At 34.4% G+C, this 24,598-nt stretch overlaps 1 protein-coding gene across 1 annotated transcript in view; it reads right to left on the bottom strand.

The window, feature by feature from the left end:
• Positions 1 to 24,598, bottom strand: part of c12.2 (von Willebrand factor A domain-containing protein c12.2) — an 87,821-nt gene that overhangs the window by 57,551 nt on the left and 5,672 nt on the right. The window contains exons 2-5 of the mRNA XM_081982634.1: positions 19,678 to 19,919; positions 14,037 to 14,204; positions 13,893 to 13,981; positions 19 to 94 (exon numbers count right to left, since the gene is read on the bottom strand). Coding sequence (XP_081838760.1) covers positions 19 to 94; positions 13,893 to 13,981; positions 14,037 to 14,204; positions 19,678 to 19,919 — 575 coding nt within the window. The remainder of the gene's footprint in view (positions 1 to 18; positions 95 to 13,892; positions 13,982 to 14,036; positions 14,205 to 19,677; positions 19,920 to 24,598) is intronic.

Raw genomic sequence — 24,598 nt, 5'->3', positions numbered from 1 at the left:
AGTGAGAACTTTTATTACCTGATAGGTTAAACTGGAAACATCCCTGGCTTGAAAGCGCGACCTTAGCGGGGGATCTAAAGGATTTCCTCGATATCTGAAAAGTAAAATAAGATTGTTTATACATTATGGTTGCTATGTGTTGAACGTTGCGTTGTTCTTGGACCTTTTAATTACAACTGTGGGCGGGTTCTTGGGTTGTGGTCCATAAATAAAACACAGATCACATGCTTGATCCTATGTACTTATGTGTTTCAAGGGACTGGCCTCTTCACCAGGAAAATTTTTCAAGCAACAAAACAGTCCGGAATGCCAATCAGGGACGTCTACAGTAACCCCAAAACCCACACGCCGGTGTTATAAAAATAAAATTGATTTTTCCATTTCCCGTTTAATTTTGAAGGAAAAAGGTCTCTTGGAAATTTTCCTACCGACGCGACGCACCGTTTTCGAGTAATCGAAATTCGAACTTATCGAGGCAATAACCTGTTGTTCTGAGCAAAAAAGAACTAAACATTTGATAAAAAATTATAATAATTATTCAAAATGGTGGACTAAAGAATTGACTGCTCGTAAAATTGGCACCCTTATATTTTTTTTTATAAAACCTCAACACCCTGTATTTCCTGAAATAAGCATTTCCGGGATATAGTTTATAGAGCAAAGAAGGATTATTTTTGGACGTAGAATATGTTGGTAAAATGTGTGTATTAAAACATTAATCACCCTGTATATATTGAGATTTAAGAAGATTAATAAAATCTCTTTGGGTTCTTGACCGTGAAAAACATAATGTAAAATACAGGGTGTCCCACGACGAAAGACATCGATTGATATTCGAAAAAGTATAAATAGGAGAGTTTTGAAAATTTGGCAGGATACTGATGTGGGCATGCCCAATCTAACTAAAATATTTTCAAGATGGTTGCACTTCCGTTTATACCGGAAGTCGATCACAACTTTCTTATTTTAAATAGAACACCCTATATATTATTACATATTTGGATTCCTCACAAAATTCTGACCAACTTTTGTGTACAATGCCCTATGCCTATCTCTAGCCGTTTTCGAAATATTTGATGTTTTTCCAAAAAAATGACAGTTGCAACGCTCAACATTTTTTTGTACTCTGTCAAAACCGTATTTTATTTTGCAATGAAACTTTGGGTTATTGTAAATAAAGGATCATTTTATTAAACTGAGGGTGCGTAATGACTCATTTGTATACAGGGTCGTCAAAAAAAATCGTAAACCTGCCACTAAAAAAAATGAAAAATTTCAAGTTTTTTAAATAGATACCGACATTTTTTATGACGGAATCATTTTGAGCATTAAAAATTACTATACGTTTCAATTTACTTGCCTATACCTAAATCCAACCCATTTCGTTTTATTTGAGAATAAACATTTTTTTATTAGGCTGCATGGTTGCACCAAAAGCTGTCAAGAAAATAATTGAAAATTTTAAAAACACGGGATCTGTGAAGATAAAAGCTATTAAAACAAAACCAATCTTTAATAATACAAATGTAGAAATTGCAATTTTGGGCTATTTTGTTGCAAATCCAACTTCGTCAATAAGACAAGTTTCTGTAGAATCAGGCATATCCTAAAGCTCAATTCAAAGTATCCTGAAGAAACATAATCTTCACCCTTTTTCATTTAAATTAGTGCAAAACTTAAAAGAGGTTGAATTTCCGAAGAGAGTGGTTTTTAGTGAGTTTTTGCTGACTAGTCACAACATGGAGAAGAATTGTTTTTGAATAATATTGTTACGATTTTCCCATGGGTTCACACAAAGTCAGTTTAACTGAACAATTAATAAGTTTATTTACACTTTAAAACACTCCGTACAATAATTAACTCAGCTATTAAAAACACTACTACAATTCCACAACTATTTCACTATTTAAACTTTACCGCGTTCTCAAATTCACTACTACACTACTCTCTCGTCGACGCCGCTTCTTTTATATTCACAAACCACGTTCTAGAATGACCGCGAAACGCTTCGCGGGCTGCCTTGACCATTCAAGAATCTTCCAGGTAGCGCTTCCTAACTGTGGCCTACTTTAATACGCGCCCGGCCAGATATTGCGGCGCATCGGTTTCATCCTGACTCGAGTATAGTAGGCCCAAACCGTAACACTGCCCCCCTCTTAAAGCTGATCGTCCCGATCCGCTTCAACTAATCCCTGGTATTTCTTGAGTCTGTCCAGATGGACAATTTTCATCTTGCCTTTGGGGCTGCGTTGGACTCTGTATGCGACGTCGTTTAACCTTTTTACCACATTGTAAGGTCCCCCTTGTCGACCCAGTGTCGTTGCCATCTTTGACTTAATCCTTTGCTCCTCCTGGGTTGAAACATCCACACGGCATCACCTTCCTTATAATTGCCACCAGTTGGTCTGTGGTCCAGTGTCATCTTCATACGGTCGTTGTTTGGTTTCATCTTCTCTCTCTCAAGTTCCCGAATTGTGCTGGATCCCTTCTGTAACGAACACTGGTCACACCGTTTACACCATTCCTCAACGTCCTTTCTGAAGTTAATCCGGTAAAATCGATCTCTTATTCTAGCCAAAGTCTGGTTTACTCCAAAGTGTCCTCCTCCGCGACTGTCATGTAGTTCTCGCAGCACATTCTCTTTGCAGGAATTGGGCACTATTGTTTGGTAAATAAAACGTTTTCCGTCTGGACTTTCCCATTTGCGAGTAATTAAGTCATCTCGCAGTCGAAGCGAATTCCACTGCAACCAGTAACCCCTTACTGTTGGTCCATATCTGGAAATCTGTTGCCAATCCGGTTTCAAATCCTTCTCCAACCATCTTCTGATTACTTTCAAATCAGAGTCTGAGCGCTGTCCTTTTATTATGTCCTCCTTAGAAACGCTGCTCTTCATTCTTTTTGTAGCCTCTTTATCTGTCACCATCGCGATTTGACCAATCCTCCAACCATTATGAATTTGTCCTTTCCGATACCTTAAGTGACGATCCTCTACATATCGCGGTAAATGTCCCTCCGGGTTCTTCATTTCCTGCTCCTGGTTACGCCAGTTCTGCGGGGTCGGTAAACGAGACTGTTGTCTGCAATTCCATTGGTAATGTCCTTTACGTCCACAAATATAACATGTAATGTTTCTTTTAACAGAGGAGTTCCGGTGATTTGTTCTAATGTCCTGATTTCGTCGGCACTGTGGGTTTGGAGAACAAGACCGCTGTCTGCAATTCCTTCTAATGTGTCCCGTACGTCCGCATCGATAACACTCCACTCTCGTGATCGGGCGTGATCGTTCTAACTGTGTGGAAAGACCATTTCCTAATGCTGCCATTTGTTGCACTATTTGGCCGACCATTGATTCAATTTTATTTATTGATGTAGCAACATGATCGGCTGGCGGTTCTCTCTCCTCTTGAATAGTCTCTGGCTGAAAGTCATTGCACGCAGCTTCAATTTCCAGCGCTCGAATCAGTAATTCGCTGTTGTTGCTCCCTTTGAACATCTTCAGCCATTTCTTTACCTCCGGATCTCGAATCCCATCTACAAAATACTGTGCCACAAGTTCTTCTTGGATTTCATCCGGGACGGCTGGGTAAGCCAGATGCACAAGGCGACGAATTTCGGTTTCAAACTCTTCTAGATTTTCACCAGTTTTCTGCTGTCTTGCCATTAATTGCGTTCGATACAGTCCTTTCTTATGTTGATCCCCATAACGACGTTCTAATGCAGCTACTAATGCTTCATAGTTGCTTCGTTGGGCGATAGGCACCGTCTGTAACAGCTCCAATGCAGGTCCTCGTAATGCCACTACTAGTGCTACAGCCATTTCCTTGGTACTCCATCCATTTGCATTTGCAGCGGCCTCAAATTGGAGTTGGTACATTGCCCATGAAGTTTGACCGTCGTATGTGGGAGGCTTGATCTTGTTGAGCCCGTTTCCGGTGATCACTGTAGAGTTGACTCTTCTGCTGTCAATTTTCCGCTCTAAGTCGCGTAGCTTTATCTTGACATCATTCTGAATTTTATTAATGTCCTCCCGAACATCATTCTGAATTTTATTGAGACTATGGGTTACATACTCATGGATTTCTGTCTTGGTCCTCGCTAGAACGTCCAATATTTCTACATTACGCTTTTCTTGCCACTCTCTGTCTTCTTGTCGAATTCTTTCTCCTTGTTGTCGAATCCTTTCTTGTTCTTCCTTGTTTTGTTTTCGAATCCTTTCTTGTTCTTCTTTGTCTCGTTGTCGAATCCTTTCTTGTTCCTCCTTGTTTTGTTTTCGAATCCTTTCTTGTTCTTCTTTGTCTCGTTGTCGAATCTCTTCTTGTTTTTCAAGCATTGCCATAATAGCTGCAAGTTGGGCCTCCATGTTTGCACTTTGACGTCTTGTTATTGGCATAAAAAAAATTTAACACACAACTGTTCCGAAAATCTCTAGTCCGGTTCTGAACACAAGTCTCTAACCCGAAGTTTACTTCCAATTCACGTCGCACTAAAGTCTGATCGCACTTCTGACACCAATTGTTACGATTTTCCCATGGGTTCACACAAAGTCAGTTTAACTGAACAATTAATAAGTTTATTTACACTTTAAAACACTCCGTACAATAATTAACTCAGCTATTAAAAACACTACTACAATTCCACAACTATTTCACTATTTAAACTTTACCGCGTTCTCAAATTCACTACTACACTACTCTCTCGTCGACGCCGCTTCTTTTATATTCACAAACCACGTTCTAGAATGACCGCGAAACGCTTCGCGGGCTGCCTTGACCATTCAAGAATCTTCCAGGTAGCGCTTCCTAACTGTGGCCTACTTTAATACGCGCCCGGCCAGATATTGCGGCGCATCGGTTTCATCCTGACTCGAGTATAGTAGGCCCAAACCGTAACAATATTATTTAGAGCGACGAGGCCAAATTCACTAAAAATGTTCAATAGACATAATTCACACTACTGGTGTGACATAAATCCACACATAATTAGAGACAGAAATTTTCAAGAAATCTGGAGTTAAGTTTAATAATAAAAAATGTTTATTCTCAAATAAAACGAAATGGGTTGGATTTAGGTATAGGCAAGTAAATTAATGCTCAAAATGATTCCGTCATAAAAAATGTGGGCTATTTAAAAAACTTGAAATTTTTCATTTTTTTTTAGTGGCAGGTTTATGATTTTTATTTACGACCCTGTATACAAATAAGTCATTACGCACCCTCAGTTTAATAAAACGATCCTTTATTTAAAATAACCCAAAGTTTTATTGCAAAATGATATACGGTTTTGACAGAGTACAAAAATATGTTGAGCGTTGCAACTGTCACTTTTTTGGAAAAACATCAAATATTTCGAAAACGGCTAGAGATAGACATACGGCATTGTATGTTGTGGTGTGGGTTCTTGACCGTGAAGAATAATGTAAAAAACAATAACTTACGTTATTGTATGGATGTATGGTGAAAATCGGTCGGTAATGACAATTATTAAAATAATGACATACAAATCGCGTGGCTCTCTTCGGTTTCGGTTAGCGATGGAGCAGTAGCACAGGTAGCACTCCTGCTAAGACGTCGACGTTTCTGAGCCTGTCCCTGTACTCGTCATCAGTTACAGTTAGCCTTTGTCTTTGTACCCTCGGCAGTAGTATATTTTCCATCGTACCATGCGGTGTTAGCATGTAATACGAGGAAAACCAGAACCTAAAGAACCACTTTATTTGTACGTCATTAATAATCCGCAAAAGGCGGCCGCACTACTTGTGCAGTCACGCCATCTACCAGCATTAAAAAATAAATGGAGAACCTCCATCCGATGATGAATGCTCGTATTGCTAGTGGAGCCACTAGTACTTGGCACATTACTGCAGGAGCAAAACACCAATACGTGATACAGCATCACGTTGTATAGACTGAGAAGCTTGTCCCAAATGCAGAAAAAGTATCAAAGTTATATTTTTTCAAATGGAATACCTGGTATTTTATTTGATTTTCAGAAGCTACGTTGAAAATAAAAGGTAATTACATAGAGGTTTGGTACGTCTAAACTTTACAGTTTCTCAGATATTCGTTATTTTGTAAAAATTTAGAACAAATTTTAAGGTTTAATCACTCAACCTCTGTTTGATTTTTATTAATCAAAATTGGCTTGGGAACTGCTAAATGATCAAGTTTTAGGATCCATGGGTGAGAAATTGTGTAGCTCATACAGGATGTCTCAAAATTTTTACCCAATAATTGCAACCTTTAGAGCGTAAACGTACTGAGCGACCACCGCAGTCGGTAATACGTGTTGCACCATTTGATATAATAATATTTATGGTCGCAGCGAGCTGGCCGTTGCGACCTGGTCGCTCAGTGCGTTTACGCCCTTAAACTTTATAACTTGTCAAAATCCAATTTGTTGAACACCACCTATTTTATGGTTAACGTAGATGCAAAATTTAATTATCTATCGAAACATATTGAGGTCTCCTATGGCTAACTGTTCGCGTTTTCTCGGAAAGTCAACATTTCTCGAACTCGCACCGATTTTGAGTGATTTTTGATACCCTTGAGAAATTACCACCGATTCAAACTGTTTTAAATGACAGCTTAAATAGCGAATTAGCGAAATTTTTAGGAGTATATCCATTAAGATACTTAATAATGTTGCTGAAGGATTCAAAAACGGAGTTGGTAGGTTTGTGTTTGTAGTCAAATGGTCGCCGTTTTAAACATTTTTATGAATTATTTTTGTAACTTGTATAGCAAATTTACAAAGTATTAAGCCTTTATTTTATTCTAAGCTTTACTTAGATTAGAACAATAGATATGTAATTGGAAAAGAAACCAAGTGATCTTTGAACGATATAAAAAATCAGTCATTCAGCTCTAGTTTAAGAAATGTCCATTGTCGAAACAATTAGCGGTATGAAGCTTTAATAATTTTCGAAAAGTAATTAAATTTTGCATACAGTGCGTTTTTTTTAACGCGCAACATAGGATTTCACGTGTTAAATTTTTAAGCCCATGTTAGACCATGTTATTTTGGAACTACAAGTATAAAACTTGACGGGTGGCTATTTCGTACCCTGAAGCTTAAGTAAATTTACCAATTCGGCCTAAAAAGTGTTAAAAAACTTGCAAAAAATCATCTTTTTTCGAAAAGGTTTTATCGTTTCATACTCCCTGTATGTATTGTTGTTCTTTGTTGTTTTTGATACTGGCATGGCAGGTAGCAGGTAAAATTTGGCGTAGAAAGTAAAACAGGGTGATCATTAACTTTATATCAAGAAAGTTAAGAACAAAAAAAGTATTTTAACTGAACAATCACTTTAAGTGAATTGTTCAAATTGACCTCCGTTTGAAGCCAAACAGTATATTCCAAACAATCATAAAATTCCCTTTTGACGTTCAAAAGATGTCGGGTCGTGATGCAGTCAAAATAAGTCACTTTACCTGCTACCTGCCCTGCCAGTATCAAAAACAACAATGCATACAGGGAGTATGAAAGGATAAAATCTTTTCGAAAAAAAATGATTTTTTCCAGTTTTAAATCACTTTTTAGACCAAATTGGTAGACTTACTTAAGCTTCAGGGTACTAAAGACACACCCGTCAAGTTTTATACTTGTAGTTCCAAAATAACATGGTCTAACATGGGCTTAAAAATTTAACACGTAAAATCCTATGTTGCGCGTTAAAAAAAACGCACTGTATACAGTAACCATAAAATTGGTTGGGGTTCCATTTGATTTTGACAAGTTTATACTTACTTAAACATTTTAGTTTTTGAGTAAATTTTTTGATATACCCGGTATGAGGTAGACAATTTATCACTTTTGGATCATGAAACTTAATCTTTTATCAGCGCCCAAACCAATTTTGGTCAATAAATCTCAAAGGAAGGTTGAATGTTTAAATGTTAATATTTGTTCTACATTTTTACATATTAAGGAATATCTGAGAAACTGTAAAGTTTAGACCTATCAAACAATGAAATTATCTTTTATTTTTAACGTAGATTCTGAAAATAAAGTACTATACTAGGTGCTGCATTTGGGACAACCGGTGCATCTTGAAAATATTTTTAAAAGATACGTCCAATAGGTCTATGTCCATCCCAGAATCAAAACTTTTTTGAAAGTGAATAGTTTAGTCACAATCTTCCGTGTCGAATAACGTGAATAACCCTGTATACAGGGTAATTCAAATTCGACCCTCACCATTGGGATCTCGGAAACTATAAGAGATACGAGAAAGTTTAAATTGGGGCAAAGTTGCGCAATGTAAAGCTCAACCAAATGCCGTTTTAAAAATTTCGATTTTCCGAGTACTTCCGAAGATATCCGGAAAAAACTGAAAAATTGATTTTTTGTTTTTATTTATTTCTACCCTTATTTGAAAAGATATCCCAAAACTAAAAGCATCTTTCATTGCCACTTTTTCCCAGCTATTCGATGATAGATTCAAATTTGCCACACGACGTTTCGTTTTTTGGCAGCCATCATCAACTTTCTTTTTTCTAATGGGCGCCATATTGGATTTTTAGCCCACCAAATAGTACGTTTTATTCTGATTTTAGTGATGTATAACAACATATGATTTGCTTCATAAATGACAAAATAATTCAATAAAAACTAATTTTACCTTAGTTAGCTCTGAGTTAATGAGACATTTCATGAAGATTACTTGGTAGTACTTGTCACACGCAATTGGTCTGAACATACTCTGTGTCACAAAGGTGTACACGTGACTTAAACCGGTTTATTCACTCGAAGAGCTTAGGCCACTCGCTCCGCTCTGGACCAAGTTGTTCTTTTCGTGAATAAAAAATGGTTTAAGTCACTTGCTGTATAAATGACTATTAAATCACTCTGAATGACATTCGCCTATTTACAGATGTAAACAAACAAACATCAATATCACATCTACGGGGCGCGGTGCAAATTTAATAGAACTGTCATTTTAGTTTTTTTGTAATATAAGAAGTCGAAATTTAATAAAATACTGTATAAAACACGTGACTTAAACCGGTTTATTCACTCGAATAAATATGAATGAATAAAAAATGGTTTAAGTCACTTAATGTATAAATAACTATAAACTTGCATTTAACATTATAAAAAATTGAAATTTGACAAAAAATAAAGTTCCTAAATTGATGATCTTTCTCTTGGAAACATAAATTAACTGTTTAAGTTAGAAATAATGCTAACAAATCTCTTCTTCCGATTAGCCTAAATAGTTCAGCAATGCTTGATAATAATAACATTTTGAGCGGGGGGTTTCTTATCTAGATACATTTTTAACTATGATTGACTTGCTCTAATGTTCGTCCGAATTATCGTGTTTGACAAGTACTGTCAAATAATGACATTTTAGAAAACGGCCCATTAACTCAAGCCAATAACTAAAGTAAAAATAGTTTTTACTGAATTATTTTGTCATTTACCAAGCAAATCATAAGTTATTATACATCACTAAAATCAGAATAAAACGTAATATTTGGTGGGATAAAAATCCAATATGGCGCCCATAAGAAAAAAGAAAGTTGATGATGACTGACCAAAAACGAAACGTCGTGTGGCAAATTTGAATCCATCATCGAATAGCTAGGAAAAAGTGGCAATGAAAAGATGCTTTTAGTTTTGGGATATCTCTTCAAATAAGGTTAAAAATAAATAAAAACAAAAAGTCAAATTTTCAGTTTTTTTCGGATATCTTCGGAAGTACTCGGAAAATCGAAATTTTTAAAACAGCATTTGGTAGAGCTTTAAATTGCGCAACTTTGCCTCAATTTAAACTTTCTCGTATCTCTTATGGTTTCTGAGATCCCAATGGTGAGGGTCGAATTTGAATTACCCTGTATACACAAGCACAAATCAGAAACGTCGACGTCTTAGCAGGAGTGCCCCAAAGCTAACCAAAGGAAACCACGCGATTTGTATGTCATTATTAATTGTTATTACCGTCCAATTTTCACCATACAATAACGTCAGTTATTGTCTTTTACATTATATTTTTCACACATTATATTTTTCAAGGACCCAAGGAGATTTTGCTAATCTTCTTAACTCTAAATATATATACAGGGTGAATCACGCTGATAGTATATTAGAAGTATCTAGAGAACGACACAATATTTTTCGTTAAAATTTGGAGTGCAGCCTAGGTTGGATCCAAACTCTCCATCTAAAATATTTTGAACTTTGCGGTGTTACCAGATCAGTCTCAGAAACAGCAGCGGCGACGGCTTATTAGAACACACTGTACAGGGTGCTGCATTTTCGATGGTTTTACGGGGTACAGAGGAAACGGTAATAGATAGAAAAAAAGTAGCATACGTGTTCCGATCTCATTTTCCGAGCTGAGATGACTGGCGAAGAGTGCGCTGCGCAAACTTCTTTTGTTTCAAAGATACGGGGGGTTTTTGAGAAATGGTCATTTTGGAACCTCCTCTGTATTTCATTTGCTATTAAAGTTATCAAAAAAGGAAAAACGGTTTCCGGTAGAAGTTTTGACGTAGAATCCAATGGCGTAGTCAGTTTTTTTCTATTACGTTTAGTTTCTGACATATGACAGTAAGTTATATTTTTTTAAATGGAACACCCTATATATTTTTACGTCATTTAATTCTGTTGATTTTTACTGTTTCAACGGTGTATTAAAACATATAAGTTTGTAAATGTTAATCTTGATATTTAGAAAAAAGGCGTTTCTTTAACAAAAACGGGCTAAATAATATGTATAAAAATACCCACAGTCAAAACAAAATCTGGCTATGTTCATATTAACATGTTACATGTCGTTTATAAACAGTTTTTTTTAACTTCTACCTTAAAAATAGTAGAAAATAGAAATGGCCACTTTTCTTATTAAAGCGACGGTAGAACTGTTTGTAATTTAGATTTTTTTTAATTATAGGATTTATTAAAAATATTGAATTTTATAATGTGTTAGTTTATATGATTTCCGATTGTTTTTGTTTCGTATTTTAGATATTGGCATTTTTTTAACTCAGCAAACGACTTTTTTTTTTAAATAAGACGATTAACCTTTACAAACTTATATGTTGTAATACACTGTTGAAAAGGTAAAAATGAACAGAATTAAATGACGTACAAATATATAGGGTGTTCCATTTAAAAAAATGTAACTTACTGCCATATGTCAAAAACTAAACGTAATAGAAAAAAACCGGCTACGTCATTGAATTCTACGTGAAAAGTTGTACCAGATACCGTTTTTATTTTTTTAATAACTTTTATAGCAAATGAAATACAGAGGAGGTTGAAAAATGACCATTTTTCAAAAACCCCCCGTATCTTTGAAACAAAAGAAGTTTGCGCAGCGCACTCTTCGCCAGTCATCTCAGCTCGGAAAATGAGATCGGAACACGTATGCTACTTTTTTTCTATCTATTACCGTTTTCTCTGTACCCCGTAAAACCATCGAAAATGCAGCACCCTGTACAGTTGTTCATAAATCCGTGGGAGACGCATTTTAGACTCACAGCTAAGGGAAAAAGTATAAATAGGAGAATTTTTGAAAATTTGGCATGATACTGATGTGGGCATGCCCAATCTAACTAAAATATTTTCAAGATGGTTGCACTTCCGTTTATACCAGAAGTCGATCACAACTTTCTTATTTTAAATAGAACACCTTATATATTATTACATATTTGGATTCGTCACAAAATTCTGACCAACTTATGTGTACAATGCCCTATGCCTATCTCTAGCCGTTTTCGAAATATTTGATGTTTTTACAAAAAAGTGACAGTTGCAACGCTCAACATATTTTTTGTACTCTGTCAAAACCTTAATTCATTTTGCAATGAAACTTTGGGTTATTGTAAATAAAGGATCGTTTTATTAAACTGAGGGTGCGTAATGACTCATTTATATACAGGGTCGTCAAAAAAAAATCATAAACTTGCCACTAAAAAAAATGAAAAATCTCAAGTTTTTTAAATAGAAACCCACATTTTTTATGACAGAATCATTTTGAACATTAAAAATTACTATACGTTTCAATTTACTTGCCTATACATAAATTCAACCCATTTCGTTTTATTTGAGAGTTAACCTTTTTTTTATTAGGCTGCATGGTTGGGATTGGGGTACTCTAGTTGGTCATGCTTTTGACACACGGTGATATTGGAGACTGCAGGACATGTTAATAACACTAGTTTTGAGTGTTTTGACAACTGCAAATATGCCGTCGAGGTTACGTTATTCGTTTCCAACCAAGATTACTTAAATCTGTTTATTATTTACGGAGAATGTGATAAAGTTGTGAGTAGAACATGTGAGGTATTTGAGGCTCGTTATCCAGAAAAAGCAAAGCCATCACCAAAAGCTGTCAAGCAAATAATTGAAAATTTTAAGAATACGGGATCTGTGAAAAGCTATTAAAACAAAACCAATCCTTAATAATACAAATGGAGAAATTGCAATTTTGGGCTATTTTGTTGCAAATCCAACTTCGTCAATAAGACAAGTTTCTGTAGAATCAGGCATATCCAAAAGCTCAATTCAAAGGATCCTGAAGAAACATAAATTGCACTCTTTTTCATTTAAATTAGTGCAACACTTAAAAGAAGTTGACTTTCCGAAGAGAGTGGTTTTTAGTGAGTTTTTGCTGACTAGTCACTATGGAGAAGAATTGTTTTTGAATAATATTATTTAGAGCGACGAGGCCAAATTCACTAAAAATGGAATGATCAATAGACATAATTCACACTACTGGTGTGACATAAATCCACACGTAATTAGAGAGAGAAATTGTCAAGAAATCTGGAGTTTTATGAATAAAAAATGTTTATTCCCAAATAAAACGAAAAGGGTTGGATTTAGGTATAGGCAAGTGAATTGAAACGTATAGTAATTTTTAATGCTCAAAATGATTCCGTCATAAAAATGTGGGTTTCTATTTAAAAAACTTGAAATTTTTTATTTTTTTTAGTGCCAAGTTTATGATTTTTTTTTGACGACCCTGTATACAAATGAGTCATTACGCACCCTCAGTTTAATAAAACGATCCTTTATTTACAATAACCCAAAGTTTCATTGCAAAATGAAATACGGTTTTGACAGAGTACAAAAATATGTTGAGCGTTGCAACTATCACTTTTTTGGAAAAACATCGAAAACGGCTAGAGATAGACATACGGCATTGTACACAAAAGTTGGTCAGAATTTTGTGAGGAATCCAAATATGTAATAATACATAGGGTGTTCTATTTAAAATAAGAAAGTTGTGATCGACTTCCGGTATAACCTAATCTTGAAAATATTTTAGTTAGATTGGGCATGCCCACATCAGTATTCTGCCAAATTTTCAAAACTCTCCTATTTATACTTTTTCCAATATCAATCGATGTATTTCGTCCTGGGACACCCTGTATATATTTTTTTCAGGAGGAAATACCACAAGATGTCAAATTTGACCAAATATTCTTCTATGTTTTTTTCTTAAAAAAAGGACTTTATTTTTAAAGTAACTGAAAAATGCCATAATATACAGGGTAATTAAAATTCAGTCCTAACCATTAGAATCTCATAAAAACATACATAACTGCTCATAAAAACATACATAACTGACATCAAAATATAACGCACTATTTTGTCTTCTTAGCAACAATATGACGTTTTTTTTTCGGATATCTTCGGAAGTACAAGGCGACATTATTAAAACAGCATTTGGTTCAGGTTTAACGTGCGCAACTGTGCCATCATTTAAACTTTCTCGTATTTTTTATAGTTTTCTAAATCTCAATGGTGAGGGTCGAGTTTGAATTACCCTGTATCATTTAGGAAATAAAACTTGACAACCGCCCAGTTTATTTCTATCACCACCCCCGACCCCCGATAATTTGGTTTAGTAAAATAAAATCTCTAATACTCACTTTGGAACTGGCAGTCCTACAGCAATCACTCTAAAATTCTCATCCACCCTAACAAGTTTCCACTTCTCCAATTCTTTAGCGCCGTGTTCCTGAAATACCCAATGCATATTTTTAATTATTATTTTTTTGTATATAAAATACTACCATCAGTAATTTGTCGTATCTTTCAGCGGGTATGAGTAGCCTCCCATCTTCAAGATGCATTTCCCGATTTTCAAGCAAATTATTCAAAACGGGCAGAACATTTCTTTCAGCCTTTTCAACTCCTTCCAATACTAGTATTCTCCCGTTAATTGCGGCTTTTACTGCACTCTATAAAATGAATAATGACTGTTTAATAGCTATTTATGTATTAAGCGCGCAACACATGACTTTAATGCGCTGAGAATGAAGTCTGCTGCGCGACGCACAACGGAGCACAGCAATCATTCTAGAGCATTACTGCGGAGATACTCAAAAACAGGATTCAAATTATACACATACACAATTAAATACTGACATCAAACTGGTGACCCTGATATTTTCAATAATGGCATGCATTGTGGCCGTTGCCCTGGACAGCAAGCAAAAAAACTTTTTTATACTCCTACAGGGATATTGGTTCATTCCTTAACAGTTTAGAGATCGGATAAGTAGGCAATTGTCAACGGTTGAACGACTACAGAATCCTAGACTTTCCGCAACTGTGCGATATGAAATAGACCAATCACAGGCAATTTTCAGCCTGGGATATGAAATAGACCAATCACAGGCAATTTTCAGCCTGCGATATGAAATAGACCAATTACAGCTAATCTTGAACGTAAACAAAATAGTGTTAAAATAATCAATTTTACAGAACATACTACATAAACATTATGTCATCTAATGTGCTTATGTCTTTCCATTGTTTTATGTCAGTAAAATAAAGTTGTATAAAATCTAATAAAAGTATCTTCAATCTGTTTGACCAGTTCATAAAGGGATAAAGGAAGCTGTAGAAATTAACAAGTTATGGGCTCAGTCCAGGAAAACCGGAAAAGTATGCAGTAATTATCCTGTTGTGAAACGTATTTTGAAAACCTGAAGGATAAGACAAATTATGGCTACAATCCCAAGTAATTTAATTGTAAAGCCATTTGATGGAAACGGCTTCTCAAATTGGGAGTTTCGAGTGAGATTGTGACTTGAGCAACAAGGTGTTTTGGAAATGTTGGAGAAAGATCCTCCGGAATCAACAGCCACAAATGAACTTGCAGTTTTTAATAAAAACGATGTAAAAGCTCGGAATTTAATTGTTCAGTTATTGGCTGATAATGTTCTTGAAATGGTGAAAACCAAAACTACAGCTAAAGAAATCATGAATGAGTTGAAAGGTACTTTTCAAAAGCAAGGAATAGCAAACCAGGTACATTTGCAAAAGAAATTAAGAAACATGAAATACTTTGGAAAAGGAAAATCTAGTAACACAGTTATTGTCTGCAATGCCAGAGAACTATCAAGTAGATACCAGCACTGCAATTGATATTATTTTTTGTCAAGGTGAAAGTAACATCTCTCTTGACTTTGTAAAAAACAAATTACTTATGGAGGAATCAAGACAAGAAAAGGTAAAAGAAGAGAATGTAGACACATCACAGCCACATGCTTTTTATGGTAGAGGAGATGAAGAAAGAAAACATTTTGGAAAAGGATATAGACATCCAGGAAGTCAGCCAGTAAACAAACGACCATCAACTACAAATCGTTATGCATTTCCTGATTATAGAAGCGGTGCGACCTCAAGTGAAACATGTCCATACAAGTGTCATTATTGTGGTATAAGGAGACACAAAAAATCAGAATGCAGGAAACTGAAATTCAAACAACAAGACAAGTTGTGATTAAGAAGAAAGGCCAAACAATAATAGAAGGTAACATAAAGAATAATTTATATCTAGTATGCATGAATATTGATAATGGGAAAGCGCATATAACTGAATCTGAACTTAATGATTTATGGCACAAATGAATGGGACACTCTACTAAATACCCTAGTAAAACTCTATGTGAAACATGTTTAAAAGGTAAACAGACACAAAAGCTTTATAAATCTTTAAGTGAAAACTTAAAAGCAAGGAGATTGTTAGAGGTTATTTCGTCAGATGTTTGTGGACCTTTAACTCCTGTAACTTACAACGGCATGAAGTATTTTGTAACATTTATTGACCATTTTTCACATTTTACAGTATGCTATCTTATGAAAAATAAAAGTGAAGTTCTGGAAAAATTTCAGCAATATGTAGCAATGGTAGAAGCTAAGTTCCAAAGCAAAATAGATAGATTACGATGTGACAATGGGGGTGAATACATGTCAAAGGACAAAGGAAGCTGTAGAAATTAACAGTGAAAAAAGCACGTTTAGTGGCCACAGGATTCAAACAGTGTGATGTGCAGCAAGAAATTTATTCACCTGTGGCTCGAATGCAAACTATTCGTGTTCTACTTTCCCTGAGTGTAGAACATGATATGTTCATTCATCAGCTTGACGTTAAGTGTGCATTTTTGAATGGAGATTTGCCGCAGCCTGTGTATATGGAAATACCAAAAGGAGTGGAACTAATCATGGACATGAAAGACTCTTCAGGTAAAGTGTGCAAGTTAGTAAAATCTTTGTATGGTTTGAAACAATCGCCCAAGTGTTGGTATGATAAGTTGCATGATTATCTGTTAAACATAAATTTTAGTCGATCAAATGCATATCTATGTTTATATCACAGTAGTCATGTATATTTGGTAATTCATGTAGATGACATAATTCTCATTTCAAAATCTTTAGAGCACCTAAAAGAAATAAAATTAAGACTAACCTATCGATTTGAAATGAGAGATTTGACTTATACTCCGTTAAAATTTCTGGATTTGAAAGAAAACTCAAAATTTTGGACTGCAATATGTTAAATCAAACAAGTCAAATAACAATGTCATTATATCTAGTTATGTCGATGCTGATTTTGCTAATAATGTTTTTGATCGATAAAGTATTTCAGGATTTTTAATTAATGTGTATGATAATGTAGTTTTATGGAAATGTAAAAAACAATCAGTTGTTGCCTTATCGAGTACAGAGGCTGAATATGTATCTTTATCGGCATATGTGACTGAATGTATTTTTATTTCCGCTCTTCTGTGTGATATTTTGAACAATAATGTTTATCCTGTTGAGATTTTTGAGGATAATCAATCTTGTATCAAGATGCCAAGTACTTTAGTGACCAAACGGTCCAAACACATTGATGTTCGACATCATTTTTTAAGAGATTGTGTTGAAAAAGGACAAATAATTTTAAAGTATGTTTGTACAGCAGAGCAAGTAGCTGATGTATTTACAAAAGCTCTACCGCTACCAAAATTTAAATATTTTATTAAAAAACTAAATGTTGTAGATATTTTGAACTTATAAGTTATTCCAGAAATTGTTATAGAAGTAAGTTTTTGTATTGATATTCATTTTACTATTATACTGATGTGTATGCATTGTAAACTTGGAAGGGAATGTTAAAATAATCAATTTTACGGAACATACTACATAAACATTATGTCATCTACTGACAATTTAAGATACTCATGTTAAGGAAGTGTCTTTCCATTGTTTTATGTCAGTAAAATAGAGTTGAATAAAATCTAATAAAAGTATCTTCAATCTCTTTGACCAGTTCATAAAGGGATAAAGGAAGCTGTAGAAATTAACAAATAGTTCTTCTGATTGTCATCCTCACTGACAGTTGGCATCAAAACATTGAATTTTGGCTTATGTTTTGAGGCAATGAAAAAGCCATTCAAGTTTCAGTTAGTGTTCAATTAAAGAATAAAAACATCTACTTTATTATGTGATAAAGGAAATGATACAAACTTACAATGAATCAGATCCATTCAACACCTCAACCTAAAAGACAAAGTTAATCAGCTGTCACCCGGTGACAATCTGGGACACCAGTCAAACTTTGGCTGCGTCAATGACAATGTAAACACGGAAACGTTTCAAACATTGAGTGTTTATTTGTGTGAAATTTGGTAAGTAATTCCAATTAGTCGTAGAAAAATAGCCTGTAAAACTCGGGCGAATTGTCCATTGTCATCGACTGGTGTTTCGATTCGTAAATACGAACGATACGGCTGAGGTGTTTATTGTTATGTTTGCTGGTTATGCATTGTTGATGTGACGTTAAATAATAAACTGACTTTTGTCAGAAATATTTTCCATTTTTTCATATACGCGAAAATGAAATTGGGAGACGAAGATTGCTGTACTGATATAGATGGGTGTACTGCTGTAATTGGTGGACACAGTGGTCACGTAGAGAAATCCTAACCAGCAACCATAAGCGTAGACGGTGACATAGTGATTGTTAATTTACCTTTTTCCCTGTAGTTTTTTTTCGGCCGTTGCTATTGACACCGGCCGTAAAAGTGCATTTCACGGCCACGTCCGTTTGAACAAAAAATAGATTCTTTGCACACGCGAGTAGAAAAAAATTGATTTCGATTTCATTTCTTGCTTTATCAGAGTATATTAAATGGAGATCATCGCGTAATGCACGTTCCTACAGTTTGAAGTAAATACCAGATCGTCTAGAATATCATATGCAATAGCAAACTAACAAGCAATGTTACTGAAAGTACTATTTCTCATACTAATAATGCTTACATAATTCAATTGAGGAGTATTAAGCCAGTAATATAAGAAAAGCAAGACAACAGATACGGCATTTGTTTTTAATCACTGTAATGTCACCATAAATAATTATTTTAAGAAAAACACAATAATTAGATAACATGTTTTTGTGAAAATTAGTAGCATAATATCTTTGATAAAATATAGAGTTAATACGTTGAAAATATACTTTTTTTATGAACAAAAATTACTCTGAATTATATGAGTGGCGAAAACAGGACTTGACACTTGGTCGTAGGTAAAGTGTAGTACGTCACACGTGCTCTAAAGCATTTTACGCATTTATAGAATTACACACTGTACACTAAGCGGCTTGGTGCTTAACTTTTTCAATTTCGTGCGTAAAATGCTTCTTGCAGCACTAGTTTTCGTAGGCAACCAAATACGCTCATAGTATAATTCTATCTTTTATACAGAGAGAAATAGACGCACATTCTTTAGACAGACACCATTACCGACCGAACTAACTGTCACTGTCATTGTCAAAGGTGCCTGTGATTTCAATTTGCGGTGTTGTGTATTCAATTATTCAATTGACAATTAGTATTTCTTTAAACCTTTTAGGATTATAAACATTTATTATAGAATGCAGACAACGGAAAAATGTTGTAATCAACTATTATATTAATGAGTGATTAATAATCTCAATTTTAATTAAAAAAAATTTAATCATGCCATTATTGAAAATGGTAGTGTTACCAGTTTGATGTCAGTCTTCAATTGTGTATAGTTTTGATCCTGTTTTTGAGTCTCTACGCAGTACGTTAGTTGTAAAGATATTTAGCAACGTTTTTCTACATGTATTAGGCGCACAATGTCGCTTTTATGCTCTCGAATGATTGTTCATTAAACTTCATTCTCTGCGCATAAAAATCAGGTATTGCGCACTTAATACATAAATAGCTATGTTTATTGGAATAGCGGCTTGGACTAAAAAACAAACCGAGCAATAGTTTTTGCAAATATGCACAATTATAACTTAACTTTTTACACTAAAAACAGTACAAAAGTATGTAGATACAATTGTAGATAAAATGGTTTTGGAGCAAGTTTAAGACATACTGATTATTTTAATTATTATTGCTTACTTACCTGATCAAAATATTTTGCACTTCCATCAATAATTTCCCGTCTCTGTTTAAGATCACTTTCGGTAGTATCTCGACTCAAAGCCACATATTCGTGTTCCCTATTAGTTAATTCGATATATTGCATTGCTAGGAGTCTTTTTCTTGGCCCCGGAGGCCCTATTAGAAACACGTCTTGGCCAAGAAGATCTTTTTGCATTATCCATCTCAAATGATGAATTGTCGTTTGTGGTATACTATCCCGATCTAAAAAAAATCACGAATTTACTTTTTGTTAATTCCATAATCTGTGATTCTGTTAGCAAACTGTGAGTATAATTATCTTAATAATAATATTAGTATACCTATAGTATAATATTCTGAAAATTATAGGTACAAATAATAATTACTGATTATTTTCTTCGCTGTACCCCAAGCTATACTTGCATCCAATACCTAAGTCAACCAACTTTTTAAATTCAATCAATAACAGCAGTTTAATACTGATTAAAAACACAATTTAATAGCAATTAAATACCACTTAGCCTTTTTGTACTGATTAGGTAAACTAACCAGACAAATTAAAAATCTGTTTTTCATACCCTTTATGAGTTAGTCCTGTTAATTTTCATCTCTATCGTTTTTCAATTACTTTTCAAACAAAGGAAGTATAAGTTACAATTAATTACATAAAAATATTCAAAACTGTACAAGTCGTTCCAATCTCATGAACTAGGGTTACAATTTAAAAGGGAAATTTTATAATATATCAACGGCCGGTATTTACTAGCCATCTGCTAGTAAACGTTCTCGTAAATACAGGGTGCCACAAACTCGCGTGTAAGTGGACCTCGGAATCGGTAAGAGATACAGAGTTGGTTAAATTAAGGCAAAATTTCGCAATTTGGAGTTTACTAATAAAGCGTTTCAAATTTTAGTAATTTCAATTACCGGAGATATTCAAAAAAAGCGAAATTTTGGAATTCAGTTATTATATTTTTATTGATTTCTTTCATGAGACTACTGAAAATAAGTAACAGTTTACCATTGCCACTTATTCTCCTCTACAACGTGGCAATATCATCTCTCAGATCAGACGTTTCGGTAGTTATTAGAATAGATATTTTAAATAATTCTTTGGGTTATATCTAAATGAATTTGACTTCACTGTCGCGGACTATGAAAACTTCAATTACCGGGCAAGCAAGTAAAAGAATCACTTACAGAAAGTTACATACAGAACAATTTAGTTAATGCTGAGTATTATAATGTGATATTTTTCCAATTAATTGGGCTGCAAGCCCTTCATAATGGGCACTACAAAGTCATAGACATTATTATTGCTAGGTGGCCTGTGAAGCCTCTCGTGATATCAACATTAACAAATTTAACTATTGAATGATTTAAAAGTGGCAAAATTAAGCCTAGCACGAGTTTGTTGAGTAATATAGTGGATATCTACTGCCCGATCATACGTTTTATACCTTCTACCAACCTCGTGACACCAGTTAAAAACATTAAACAAAATTATTATTATACGAAAATCGAAGAAAAACTCCAAGGGTACAGGGTGTCTCAAATTCGATGGTTTTACAGGGTATCTCGAAAACTAGCAAAGACAGAGCAATGCGGTTTTCGCGAACCTGTGCTCGATTTTTGTCAAACGAACATTGGTCAATTTGGAACCTCCATCGTATTTTCTTTATTATTAGCCATATGGGAAAATTAAAGATTGCTTTCCATAGAGAATTTCACGTAGAATCCAAATATGTATTATTTTTTTCTGGGGTGCATCGTTTTTAAGATATTACCATAACATACCTTTTTTAAATGATGATGATATTTTTGCAGATTTGGAATAAGCAAAAAAAACTTTTTCAAAAATATATAACATCAGAAAATTAAATTGAAAAACAACGTATAAATCGCAAATTTTAATTTGTAATCTAGCAAATCATGAGTAAAATAGTATGGCGGTTTAACAAATGAATGGCGTAAAATTTACATTTTAATTGGCGTGAAGTCTAGCTTTAAATACCTAAATATTTTTAAGTTTTAGATGATTTCAATTAATTTAAATAGTTTTACAAAAAGTCTGCTGATAACGAATTATGCAATTTATTAAATATTTTACTTGTTAATAGAATAATAATACATTGAAAAAGAAATGATTAACTAATTAACAAAAAATATTAAGGGAAATTGTTCAAATTGAAAGCCACTAGCTCTAACGCATTTTAAACATTGTTTTTCTATCTTCTTTAGAGCATTTATTAATATTATAGGATGGGCTTTAATTTCTGCAAATGTTCGACGTGTTCTGTCAATTAAAGTTACAAAATACACTATTATAAAAACAAAACAAACCATGAAAGCGTACATCGGGGACGAACAGTTTAAATACAATACAAGACGGAAACACTCACCATAAAGTTTACAATTCGGACATAAACTAAATAATTGAATATTGATATCAAATCCAAAAATGCTGATCCGTAACAATTTAATTAAATCGTTGACAAAAAACCGTGTAACACCCTTGTCTATTAGCAATCTTTCAATTAAGTCTACACACTCCTTTGGGAAAATGCTTGGAAACAAATTCTTAAAATCGAGAGAAATGAGCTTTGCATTCGGTGGAGCTGGATGGAGATTTCTTGACTTATTACTGACAATCAACAACTAAAATAGAGATTGACATCTACATAAAGCCTATAACAACTGACAACGTCATCCAATTCTCATCTAACTCCCCTTACAATCATAAATGGGCAGCTTTTAACTCTTTCTTACATAGGTTATTTAATTTACCCCTTTCAAGACTGGCCTTCAATAAAGACCTTATAATTTTGGAACGCATGGCAATAGACAACGGTTTTCCCTTAATAGCTATGTATAATATATAGCCTATCCAGGAGAATTCTGGACATAGGAGATTAACATGGAAAATCTGTTTTTATTTTTTTGCGCCTGTACGGTTCACTTAATGGAAGGACGCTTTAGATAAAAGTTGTAGAGCACATTTTCGGCTATCAACTTGTAATTTTTTAATACCGTAGGTTTGATCATTAAGACGCAAAACGGCTCTAAAATTCGGAAATTTAAAATCTTGCAACAAACATTTACGAATTTAATGTTCTTTTATTACAAACCATAATACATTGGGGGTTCCATTTAAAAAAACGAACTTCTGGCAGTTTTTCTAGCTATCCGACTTAAAGGTAAATATTGACCACCCTGTAGTTTTTTACATTTTCTCTTCTCTCTCTTCTTTCATTGTCTTTGAACGTTTCAACCATGTGATCTAAAATTTACCATTTTTATGAAATATCTAAGAAACAGTACAAGATAGGTATAGGAAAGTATCAACATTAATTACTAGCCTTCTTGAGAGGAATTCAAAAATGAGATTAGAAACAGGGTGTTCAATTTGAAAATCAAAAGTTGGGGTTCTCTGGCAACACTGCAAAGTTTAAAATATTTTAGATAGAGTTTGGACCCAAGCTAGGCTACACTCCAAATTTCAACAAAATAGTATATTCTATATTAAGAGCGGAAAGTACATATTTGCCGCTTGCACATGAAAATTGCAGCTTGAGGCGAAGCCGAACTGAGAGTGAAGAGAACAATTGTAGGCCAATATCATTATTATCTAACGTTAGCAAAGTATTTGAACGCATCATATATAATAGAAGGATAGACTTTCTGGAGAAACATTCAGTCTTATCCGATAAACAAAATGGATTTAGAAAAGGGAAGTCAACGTTAAGAGCAATTTACCAAACGCTGACAACTGTAATTGAGTCTCTCAATAATAAAAAAAACACCTTAGCAATGTGTATTTTCCTTTCTAAAGCTTTTGACTGCGTAAATCATACGATTCTTATATGAAAACTGTATGAATATGGAATTAGAGGAAAGCCTTTGGAATTAATTAGATCTTAGATTTAGACGGGAGAATGCAGCGTGTTGTAGAGTATGACCTCCGAGGAAATATGAATATGTCTGACAAGGTTAAATTAACTAAGGGAGTGCCCCAGGGGGTCCACTATTGTACATTCTTTACACTAATGAGTTGGCAGAGGTTACTGGAGAGAAGACGGTCTTGCATGCGGATGACGCAACGCTGGTGTTTGCAGATGACTGTCTAGACTCAATGGGGCTCAAACACTAAAAACATACCAGGTGTCCAAGAGCACCCTGGACATAGGAGATTAACATGGGAAAACGGTTTTGATTTTTTTGCGCCTGTACGGTTGATTTGATTGAAAAATCGTATTAATGAAAGTTGTAGTCCCTATCACGGACTAGTTTTTTGTATTTTTTTCAGATCTCTAACTTGAGCTCTTTTGTCGTAAAACACAAACAAAAATGAGAAAATTTAAACTTTTGGCCTGCACTGTATAGGCGGTTGTCGAGCAACGGGTAAACAGATCATTGTTGCTGGTACGGTTGCTCGACAACCGCTTATACAGTGCAGGTAAAAAGTTTAAATTTTCGCATTTTTGTTCGTGTTTTACAACGAAAAGGCTCAAGTTAGAGATCTGAAAAAAATACAGAAAACTAGTCCGTGATAGGTACTACAACTTTCATTAATACGATTTTTCAATCAAATCAACCGTACAGGCGCGAAAAAATCAAAACCGTTTTCCCATGTTAATCTCCTATGTCCAGGGTGCTCTTGGACACCTGGTATTTAATTGGCAAAGCTTTTTACACCTTGGAGGATTTTTCATGTGATATAGGAAACTGTAAATAATTATGAATCTAATTCCTTGTTTGATTGTTGTTTTAATAATACATTAAGCAATAGATTTAAGATTTTTTACCTAGGTTATTTGCTAATCCTTTGACAAGTTACATGCCTGGCACACATTTGTAATGAATAAAGGTCTATCTATCTATCTATCAAACTAAATTATCTACTCATTATGACAACATATGTA

This window comes from Ips typographus, linkage group LG6 (genome assembly GCF_016097725.1).
Source record: "Ips typographus isolate SLU linkage group LG6, UJ_Ityp_2.0, whole genome shotgun sequence".
Classification (NCBI taxonomy): Eukaryota; Metazoa; Arthropoda; class Insecta; order Coleoptera; family Curculionidae; genus Ips; species Ips typographus.
The sequence above is the reverse complement of the archived record's forward strand: the minus strand, read 5'-3'. Positions and strand labels throughout refer to the sequence as shown.